Raw genomic sequence first — 11555 nt, forward strand, 5'->3', positions numbered from 1 at the left:
CACCGCTCGTGACCGGCCGCCAACTGCAGTGGATTCACTGCAACTCTCTGGGCTCAACCGTCCAGCCAGTTTTTTACCCAGCGAAGAGTGCACCTGTCTAAGCTGTGAGCTATTTACTGTGCTCTTAAACTATCAGTGGGTTTATGCTAGGACAGTTGATAATCCTTCTGTAACAGCAGCGATATGAGTGGTGAAGTGAATGGAAGAATTAAGTGGCTACAAGCACTTTAAATGTCATCTAGTGCTCATCAGAGTAAATCTGTGCATTGTGGTGTTTAAAATGTTGGCAGCTGCCAGCAGCTCTCCATACCAGGGTGGCCGAAAGGTTGGTCAGAGCCATTGCTTCAGGCAGATTAGAGTACTCTAGGGGTATCTAAGTTTCAGAGAGAAGCCCCAGGTTAGTCAGAGCAGTTTAAAATTACGTAGCTTTTGCATTTGTTTTTGAAACTCTGCGCTAGCTGACGATTCATCGTAGGCGGTAGAGACGTTTTGGTTCAGAAATCTTTTTTAGAAAATTGAAATTTGTTTGATTCATTCCCCTGTAAGTGGAGAGACATAAGCCTGTCCTTAAAAGTGGTGTTCCAGGGCAGCCAAATAAAAGGGAAAAAATAAAGGGACCTACCTGACATTAATACTCTGTGAACAAACCCCTTAAAAATGTTGCTGCTTAAGCTATATGGGAGTTACTTTGAAAAGTCAACCTTTTAGTAGAAAATAATAATGAATATGATCCAGGCAAAAGAGAAATTCAGTGATTGTCAATGGGAATATAAGCAAAGTCTGAAAATTCTAGAAATTCTAGAAAACAGTGAACAGCATTTCAAATAACTTATTGTCATATGTAGGAATATATGGCATGGGGTTAGTTTTAAAAAAGAAGAGAAAACTTGTGGGTTTTTTTTCATTTGTTCCTCTGTTTTGAAATATTTTTCACAGTAGAGGGACATGCTTAACTGTTAATGCAATATGCATAACTTCACATTTACATGCCTTGAGCATCAGTTTTCCAAAAAGTTTTCATTAGTATATTATATGCGTATATCTAAATCCATCTGAGATTTCTATTAATATATCAGTAAAAGAGCTTATTACTGTATAATTGTCGATTGATTGTTCACAACATAACATACAACCTTCAAGGGGGAAAGATGTCCTGTAAAATATCTTACAGTTAGAAACCGTTGACTTAGAAACTGAATTAATGCATTTGAGAGTAATGAATTCATATTTATGGCTCCAAAAACATTTTTTCTTATTTAGCATTTAGATCATAATGTTATATTTGCCATTCTGTTTTCAAACTAAGATCTTATATTTATAAAATAATCTACTATTATCCAGGGTAAAAGAAAAATTTGGGTTAGAGTAGAGGTGCAGGATCACGTTTCTGACACTGGCAAGTAGCAGGTAGTTGGGAAAAATTCTAGGCAGAGGGCAAGCATATGGTAAGAGCTTCTTATAAAGTAATCTGGAATTCTGGGACTTCTGAGCTGGAGACTGTATATCTGTATTTAATTAATCTTTGTGGATTTTTTGTTTCATGATTTACCTAACTTATTAAGAACCCATTTGAAAATTTTGATATCCACATCTTTTAACTTAAGTTTAGTTATGTGCTGTATGAAAAAATACCCTTTTTGGTTTTTGATCTTGCTGCCTGGTAATTTCATCTAATAATTCCCAATATTTTATATGCAAGTAACTGAGAACAGCCATTCTCTGCTTCATTGCTTTGATGACTCTTGTTAAGCTTCTTTGTGCCTTTCCCATTTATATTATTTGCTTCCTGGCATAAAGAGGCTAAAAATATGGGAACATCATGGACTTACATGGTGACAATTGTTTCTTATTGTCTTTATTTCTCATGCAATAGGTCTTGGATTTCCATTTTTTTTTTTTGATCATCAGTGGCTACTCCACTGGCCAACTCCACGTCCCAGCCTCCCCACCAGCTGTCCACAACAAGCCCCCGATCTTTCCTGAGTGTTAATTCGGTGTCAGATCTGTGAACTTTTGTTTCTGTATGGAAGCTGTTTTAAGCAATAGTTGAAAATTTGGCAATTTGAGTTTCTTAGAATTGTGATGTGACTATCATTCGGTTTTGGCAATTTTCTAGTCATTTGGTCAGTCTATTGAAAAGTCTTCTGATGCTTCAGTTTTGTGCATTTTTTCTGTTCCACCCACCACAACGCAGGGCTTTTGGGGGGAATCCCCCAAAGGTTCTCTGTAGTGAACATGCACCTGATTTCTCTTGACTCTGCAGGCTTCTTTTCATGCTTCCTCATCAGTAACAGATACAACTATTTTGGTCTGTTTTGTTGACATAGGGAAACACTATCCAAATTAAAGAGATAAAATATTGGTGTTTCCTGCTCTTGCTCTGGAGCAGGAGAAGTTGTTACATCTGAGTTTATAAGTTTACATGTGTTGCAGATATGGCAGCAGGATGATGTTTCATATTTTGGGTGTGAAGCAGTTGAGCCCCAAATCATATACTGCCACTTGAAGAGATCTCAAGTGTTAACATTTCGTATTGTATATATGATGAGACAGTTGCATAACTCCAGTTATCCAGCTGTATAACTTCATACAGCTGTAACGGAAAGAATGAAGAATAGTTGATTAAAGGAGGCTTTAGTGGACGTTTATAGGAGAATTGGTTAGCTATATACATAACAAATGGAATTTGATTGTCCAGATCTCTGAACTTCACTGCTTTGTAGCCTTTGTAACCTCCTGTAAAACAAGCTTTAGGCGATTATGCTGTGCGTGTGTACGTCTGCTCTTGCATCTCAAAAACTTTGAATCTGCTAGCCAATTTCAAACACATTTTGAAAGGAGGTGGGGGCTTAAAAAAAATTTACTACCTACAAGTTCCAAGAAAATAGGAATGTAGATGGAGGAAGGAGCCCCTCTAAGTTTCCTAACCAAGGAAGGAGTAGCAGGATGAGCTCACACTTAATTTGACTCTGGAGAATACACCCAAGAAAAACCTCAGCGAAAAAAGTAATTTGCGATTCACAGGCACAAATCTGTAGAAAACCAGTCAGTTCCAGTGCTTATGGAACTCCATTTGCTAAAACTGCAAAATTTTTGACGCTGTCATAATTCATACAAAACTGGGGTTTATGCCAGCAATTTCTATTGCTTTGTAATAAGTGTTTTATTTTTAAAAGTTGTGTTATCTCTGTAGATGTTTGCAAAAAATAAATCTTTATAAAGTAAAATAATAATTTTTATGTAATTTCAAGACATAAGATCTAAAACAAATGCATCTTTGTTCAATTTATAGCCTTTTTGAACTAATTTTTTTTCTTTAGAGTACTTGAAAACTTCAGGATATGTGCTGACTTAGTGCAATTCTTGGTTGTTAGTGGTTTCATGTGCTGGCACAGCCCCATGACAGAGAAGCTTTCAAGCTCTGATAAATTAAGACATTTTAAAAGTCTGTCAGACCTGATGAGATGTGCAGAAGTTCCAGAACCATTAGCAGTAGAGTATATACTGCCATTTCCTCACCTTAACACAGGGAAAATCTGATCATGCCAATCCTATTGAATAAAATGGGCTCAGTTTCCAGGTCATACAGTCGGAGGTAGAGCAGCTACTAGCCTCAAGCCTGGAACTGTAAGTCCTGTGACTGTGCAGAACCCCTTTGATGTCATCCGTGCTGGTAGATCAGAAAGAGCCAGCTGGAAGAAAGGCAATCCATAACACTTGCTTCTCTGGTTTTGGGAGCTATGGCTTGTTCTGAACGTGTTCTGAGGAAATCTGCGTAAAGTATAATTTCTGAATAATTTGTCCCAACTTTTGTTATATTAAATGAAGTTTTGCTCTTAGGTGGTTCTTTGTGCTCCAGGATGGCCAGCACTCGAAGAATTGTACCTTACTTCTAATAATATTACAGTTTTGGAAAGGTAAGATGAGTAACATAAGTCAGTCGTTTGTGACTGAGGTACTGCAAAGTTACATAGCAGATAAAGTTACATTCCTGTAATGTTTACATCACCACAACGTAATTGTAAAATAAGTGATGCAAACTTCACGTGATGTACTTCAAAACATTTATAAATGTACACAATTATTTGCATGCAGTTATATACTTAGAAAAGTAGTGTTTTCATTAACAAATAACTTTAAATGTTCTGCATTTGTGTTTGGTTTTGTCCAATGTGGCAGGCCTGATAATGTCCTGCAGACCCTGAAGTTGTTAGACCTTTCAGACAACCAGTTACTGGAAGGAAATCAGCTGCATCTAATAGCGCATCTTCCCAGGTAGCTGTTAAACGAATTTGCTGGAAATTCTTCGTCCTGGATATTCATCCCCGTAGTCTTTGTTGACTGAAATATGATAGTATTGATGTTGCATGTAAGATTTATAGAATCTTGAAATAGAGGCATTTTGCCCTCTTGAGGAGAGTAACTGAATTTTTTAATCGAGCTATTTTAATATAATGTTATTTTTGTTGTACAGTAACACATTCTTAAGCTGCATGTTATTAGTTTTCATTATATACTTATGAAATGAAAGTGATTTATCACATTACTAAGTTCTTTATATATTAGTATGCACAGGGTTTTATCCAAGATGGATAAACTGTAGAGTTTGTGTGGAGTGGCAAGGCAAAGGAGCTATGGAAGTCGTTTCTTAGAAACAGTTTTCTGACCATGACGGTGTGATGCAGGTTCATCTGTAGCCACACAGCCATCTCGGGGTCGTTTGAGCCTGCAGAAAGCCGTTGGGCATTTTGTTGGAAGGTGTCACTCCTAAGGCTGACACACTACAGATCGTTGGTGATGGACGCTTGCCATGAGCGCTTTACACCCATGGTGCCTACTGCTTTGTCCTTTGTAAAGAAAGCAAAACAGAGAGGGGTTGGAGAGAGGTAAAAAAGCGTGGTGATAATTCTGTCTCTGTTATCTCTTGATCATTAACCACGGGGAAGGTTACTGTTGTTACTCTACTTACTGGTAGAAGCGTGTGGCACGTCCTCTGCACAGGCACTCTCTTTTGGAAGTTTAGTGCTTTTTTGGGGTAGCTTAAAGACTTTGAAAGAGACATGCTTAAAAATTAAAAAAAAAAAAAAACAAAAACCAAAAAAACAAACACCAAAAACCAAGCCCAAACAGTATAATTCCCATACTGCATTGGGTAAATGTATTTCCACTTTCTCAAAAGAATGTCTGTGGTAATACCCTTTATGCAGATCCTTCTGCTTTACTGTGCTCTCAATAGCAGTGTCTTTATGGTAGTTACAGGCTTGAGCTGTGATTCCTTGCTTTGGGGTTAGCATCCAGGGAAAGCAGGTGTGTGTTCCTTAAGCACTTCAATCGCAGTGACTGGAAAATTGTGGAACTAATACAATAGTTTTGCTTATTTGAGGAATTATTATCTTGCACTGTACACCAAAATAGCAGCCATGATTTTAAATAGCCACAAGCTATGTAAAAAAATCATTTGGAAAATCACACCATTTAAATCCAGGAGCCATTTTGAAAGCTTGAAATTACTGCACTTATTCTCTGGGAAAATTTATTCCCTGAACACTCTGCTGAAGTCTGGGTACTGTCTGTGAAGCTGCTGTTCATTTGTCAGCGATTATGCGTCGTGTCAAAAGTTTTTTAGATCTTTGTTTAAAAGAAAAATTGAGGTAGTATTTCTTTACAAAAAACTTCCTGTGTATGTACAGTAATCATTGTAGCTATTAAATTTCAGGTTAGAACAGCTAATACTTAGAAACTCTGGAATATCTTCTATACACTTTCCTGATGCTGGATTTGGTATGTAAAAGAAGTAATTTATTTGTAGCTTTGTAATTCTGTTTATTTAAAGTTTTCACTATTGTCTTGTAAATTTACTTTGTTTCCTAGGATGCAAGACTAAAATGTTTCCTTCACTAAAACGCCTTGCAATAAATGACAATAAAATATCACAGGTAGGTTAGACTGTGATAGTTTCACATTTTGTAAATACGTGTATCTTTGTTTAAGAGTAACTTGCAATTTGCTTTTTTAAAATTCCTTTGATTGTATGTGTAAGATCCTGAGGTAACTATTGAATACTTTGATCAACAGAGAGGCATAATTTAAAAATGTAAAAACATTTCTTAACATCTCAGTTAAACATGTTTATGGTAGCTAGTCATATCCCTCTGCTACCTCGTAATTCCTCTCGCAGAATTCTAATGATCTAAAATGCCGAGTAGTTCCTCTTCCCTCCCCCCCCTTAATTAAATGTAATGCAGTTTTTCCTTAGCTAAATGAACAGCATGAAAGCAATTGCTTCTGCTGACCAAAAGAATAGTTTCAATCTGGTCATTGTACAGGAAAAGTCAATGTTACTGTGTATTGTTCTGAAATGAAGTATGTTTTATGTTTCCTCCCTTCCATTTCAGTGGTCATCTATCAATGAGCTTGATAAACTGCCAAGTTTGCAGTCACTGCAGTGTCACAATAACCCTTTCATGGACACAGAGAAGAACCCAGAGACCCTGAGACAGCTAATTATTGCCAAGATAAGTCAATTGGAGGTTTTGAACAAGTCTGAGGTACGTGATACTTCAACAAATTGCATGGGGAAAAACATGAAATCATTGCCTGAGGAATTGTTTTCAGTTTCTTTTAAGATTACTGTTTGTTTGGGTGCAGGAAAAGTAAAGAGCCGGCTATTCCACCGCCTAGTCAGTGGGGCGCTCGGTAGGGCTATAAGATCCAGCCCTGTTTGTGAACACTGCTAGCTCAGTGGGGACTATGACAAGATGGAGGAATGGTGGGTTTTTTTCAAGTGCTCGAGTCATGTTGAAATTGCAGGACTGTTACAAAAACCATACTCTGGCCAAAAAAAAAGAAAAAGCAGCATAGTTTAATCTGTTTCAGTGACAGCAAAATAAGCATTGGCCTTCTGTAATAGGAAAATGGCATTATTTAAACCAAATCAAACTTTTAGCAAATGTTTATCATACAACGGGGTAGAAGCAGCATCTGTCCATAGCTACAAAAAACATCCTTGTGTCATCGTATACAGTAACGCCTTTGCTTAGATACTCATTTGTGGATTAGTCAGTACTTGGAGATAGGGCTTGTAAGATTCTTGATAGCATTAAAACATACCAAACACCTAAGTAAGTAAGAGCAAGAAGTCAGTGTCATTAATTAGATTTTCTTCTCTGGAAAGTTGTGTAATTATATTATGTGCCATTCCTGTGTCAGTACAGATCCTTCAGGAGCAGAGCTTGATTATCGCAAAATATTTGGAAATGACTGGTTAGCAGCTGGTGGGAATTGGAACCCAGAGAAAAACAAACCCAGCGAAGAATTTCTTGCTGCCCATCCCAGATACCCATCCCTTTGTCTTAGTAAGTGCAAGAACAGTAAAATTAGCATTTCCTCACTTCTGGCATTGTGGCAGCACTGGTTCAGTCTCTCTTCAGTTTCCCTTCCCCTTGATGCTTTTTCGATGTGCTTCTACTGCCTTAGGAAAGCTCACCCGGTGGCAGGCCTGTGTGTGAATGGCTTTTGCTTCTGTGGGGCAGCCGCATAGTACTGCGCCCTTCCGGGCACTGCTGCCTCTGGAACTTGGGCTCGCTGCCTCAGGGATGACACCTGTGAGCATCTGCCCCATAACTCTACTGTCTCCACCTGGGGCTTTTTTAAAGTGGGAATGTTAAGCAGCACCTGCATGTGCCTGTCACCTGCTCCACCCCATCCCATGTGCCTGTGCGCCCTCCTAAATGCTCTAGCGGTTGGTCAGGCTCATGTCTGCAGCACTTAGCATTGCAGGCACCTACCACTTTCTATACGCAGTATCCTAGCTGCTGAGGGAACTGAGTAGCAGGCTCACGCCTGATCCAACACCACAGTGCTCTTGGGTCTACTGTTTAGTCTTTGAAGGGTTCATGTCTATGTGCACTTTCCTTCACACAGAATATGGTGCACCTGAAGAAGGAGAACTGAAGGGACGACAGCCTTTGACTCTGAAAAACCAGCTTCTGAGTAAGAGGCCAGAAATGGTCAAAATTGTTCCTTCTGCATTTAAAATATTTTACGAGCTTAGTGTTTCCTGGGTATATATGGAGAATAAAAGGTTCAAAAGCTGTTGAGACGTCACAGTTCCAGCTTGTAATTCTGCTTCTCTGAACTGTGCGTATCAATGAGTTTGACTAGATACCTGCTTCTGTGTAGTCCATCTCATTTCCCCCTCAACCCAAGCCAAATGATTTTCTTAATTAAGACTTAATGGAGAATAGAGGTAATCAATACTCCATTCTGACAGTGTGAATGGCTTCTCTACAGAAGACCTTTGAGATTTTTAACCTCAATAGCTGCACTATTTTCTGATTTTTTTTTTTTTTTAATAGCTTCTTAACTTTAGGGCAGTCAAGAAAAGTACGGGTAGCTTTGGTATTTGGGGCTGTCTACATACTTAAACTAGGTTACATCCCAGACTTACAAATTCACTTAACTTCGTTTCCCAGTTGATAGAAGAACTGAACCTTTTTTTACTCCATGGGAAAAATAGTATTTTAAGGCATTACATTCTAATGCATTTAGGTGGAAGACTAAATAGAACAAGGAATCTAGTTGGCTAGAAATGATAGAAACCTTTTTTAAGGATGAGTCTTTTAATCCCTGTAAAAGAATTAGGCTAATAACTTCCATAAAATGTGCTTGTACAGTGCTTTTGGGTCTGAGGGTCAAAAACCTGCTTTAAACTAAGCTATTTCCATTCTACTGCAGGTTATTTTAAGAAGTTAACTAGAAATTAAGCATTTTGAGGTAAATACACGTTTTGACCAAAAAAACATGTTAAGTATTAGGGAGTCACTTTTAAACTATTTTCCTTAATTTACCACAGATTAATAAAAACTTGATTATTTTAATAAAATTAATTTTTCAGAGAATGACTAAATGCTATCTTAGCTGCTCAGATACAGGCTGCATCCTAATTTTTTTAGAAGATCAGGCTGAGTTAGGGGAAACAATTTGTAATAAAAACAGACTAGAAAGACTCTGTGCTTCTGACAGAACAGGGCTTAACATTCATTCACTAATGCCTCACCGTTCTTCCTTAAGCTTTGACGATTAAATGTCCTGAGAAACCTGAACAGAAGCCAGTAGAGAAAAAGCTACCAGGTAAGAAGTCTTGGCTTGTGTTTAAGCAGTTGATTCGTAGCTCCTTTTCAAAAAACTCTGTTAAAGAATTGCAGCTGCCTCTGGCTTTGTCAGCTCCTGAAGAGTCTTCCCTGAAGACTCTGTCATATAAAGACATGACAAAGGTAGAAATTGTTTGAAAAAGTCATTATTTTTCTGACCTTCATACTTACTTTCAGTCCAGCTTGAAGATTGAAAGTTGATGCTTGTCTTATGACCTCTGCTGCTGGTTTCGTGATTAATGTATCTGAGGCAATCAAAGGCTAATTAACAGGTTTGAAATCTGGTGGATGTGTTAACCAAATAACAAGAACATGAAGTTGTAAAAGCCAACTATGTAGTCTGCAGTTCTAGATATTGAGATCTAGTATCTAATACACTAAGTTAGAAATCTAATTCTGACCTGTATCAAATTTGTCTTTTGAAGTTTCAGTGCCTGTAGTGAGACTAGAATGAATAGACTTTGTTCTAAATCAAACTGGTGTTTTGGAAAGATGTGTCAGAATGGAGTCTGAGAGAAAAGACTTACTCAAGCTTTATTCTAAAATAAAAATCACATTTATTATCACAAGTTGCATAAAATCAGATAGATACAGCTTTTACAAAAATGTTTGATAGAAAAATAGTTGTCTAAGTACAATGTGTGGTATTACAGGAATAACTCACTATTGCTGTGCCTTTAGATAAAGCTTCAAAAGAAGTGAAAGTTCAACCAAAATATTGAGTATGTCTATTGCAAACATAGGTATCACCTCTGGAACAAACTACATTTACTTATTCAAGATCCATTACAAAAAATATCCCTTCGTGTAACTGACTTCATAATATAAACCACTCTACAACTCTGCTGGCAATTTGTTTGGACTAATTAATGTAAAACCATTTCTAAGAATGGCACTAGTTCCACAGTGACATTCATGTATTTGTGCTGGGAATGCCAATTCCTGGTAATGAAAACTTCAAGGAACAGTCGCCAGATGCATGTGGTCAGAACCTGACTGGTATGTGTCCCAAAGGTCACTTAGTTTAGCATGTAGTAAATACAAACTCAAAAAAGGTAAATTATGAAGCTGTAACACTTTAATTTGGTATATGGACTCAAAGCGCTTAAATTGTAGTAGCATATCCTGTCCTATCCACCAGAGATTAAACCACTTTCAATTTGATACTAGAAGTTACGGTTTCAGGTACAAAAGACGTGAAAAGACATTATTGCAGTGTTAGAACTGAAGCAGCAATACGGCCTTTCACTGTTGCTATAAGCAAGTATAGTTGAAACGCTAGTACTTTGATACAGCTCAGTGGTAGCAGCATTTTTCAAATAACTTTTCTTTCCTTCCCCTTGACAGAGTCTATGACTATTCAGAGGGTCAAAGGATTGCTGTATCGCCTACTTAAGATTCCTGGTTCAGAACTGAAACTGTCCTATGAAAGTTCTAAAGTGAGTTAAAAATGGGTAATTCAACAATACTGCATGCTGCTAAAGGTCAATAGCCTGTTCTAAAATACTACCTAATGAAATTGATCTCACCTAAGGAGGGCGGTCTTCTTGCTGTAATTTAGGACCTAATTTCATTCCTGTAATATGACAGATCCTCCCTGACTGCCACTGCCTGATCGTATTTGGTTTACATGAACAGATTTCTGGGTCTGATTGGGTTTTTTTCCTTTCTTACTCTAGCTGGAAGGAAAAGAAGTTGAACTAGACAATGACTTAAAGCCTTTGCAGTTTTACTCTATAGAAAATGGAGACTGTGTGTTAGTACGGTGGTAAGAAGGGACTCTCTTGATAGACTGAAGGAAGAGCCGACACTGGAACTGCAGAAGAGCTACGGACTGCCCACAGACATATGGACAGCCTGTGCCTGAACACACGTATGGGAGAGCGTGAATTTCATCCATGGCACTAGAGAGCTATACAATAGTACTTTCAGCTCCTAAACTTAATTGTCAGTCTCCAGGAAAGCATTTGCTTTTGGTTGAATTGTCTTTACTTGAGAGATACCAAATAGTGCTTAAATGCTTCAATTAAATAAAACTCAAGGTAACTTTTGCCAAGGTTTTATACTACCTTCCCATTGCAACAGTGAGAATTTTTTACTGAACTGAGTACATGATTTAGTTGTGATTTCTTTGCTTGTAATAGGACAAAATTAGTGCTGCATGGAAAGAGACTACTTGCTCTTTTGTTTTCACCTACTTCCAAAGACCTTAAAGCAAACAAAAGTGAAACAGCAGTAATTGTAGAAGTATCTACACAGCCTTAGACTACTTAAGGTCAAAATCTGACAGACCTTTATTCTACCCTACAGCATTAACATGCCACAGTATAAATAAGTTCTCAGCATACTGCAAGGCATCACTATGTATTTTACATTCTTTAGTGTGCTCTTCCTCAATCTTAT

The 11555-nt window shown here is 37.7% G+C and overlaps 1 protein-coding gene across 1 annotated transcript; it reads left to right on the forward strand.

The window, feature by feature from the left end:
- Positions 1-3822: 3822 nt before the first annotated feature.
- Positions 3823-10924, forward strand: TBCE (tubulin folding cofactor E). The gene is given in 10 exon segments (XM_009573503.1): positions 3823-3917; positions 4180-4275; positions 5717-5781; positions 5872-5936; positions 6396-6552; positions 7215-7355; positions 7924-7992; positions 9073-9132; positions 10500-10591; positions 10832-10924. Coding segments are annotated over 10 exon segments (933 nt in total).
- Positions 10925-11555: the final 631 nt, after the last annotated feature.

Source organism: Fulmarus glacialis, unplaced genomic scaffold, assembly GCF_000690835.1.
Source record: "Fulmarus glacialis isolate BGI_N327 unplaced genomic scaffold, ASM69083v1 scaffold23852, whole genome shotgun sequence".
Classification (NCBI taxonomy): Eukaryota; Metazoa; Chordata; class Aves; order Procellariiformes; family Procellariidae; genus Fulmarus; species Fulmarus glacialis.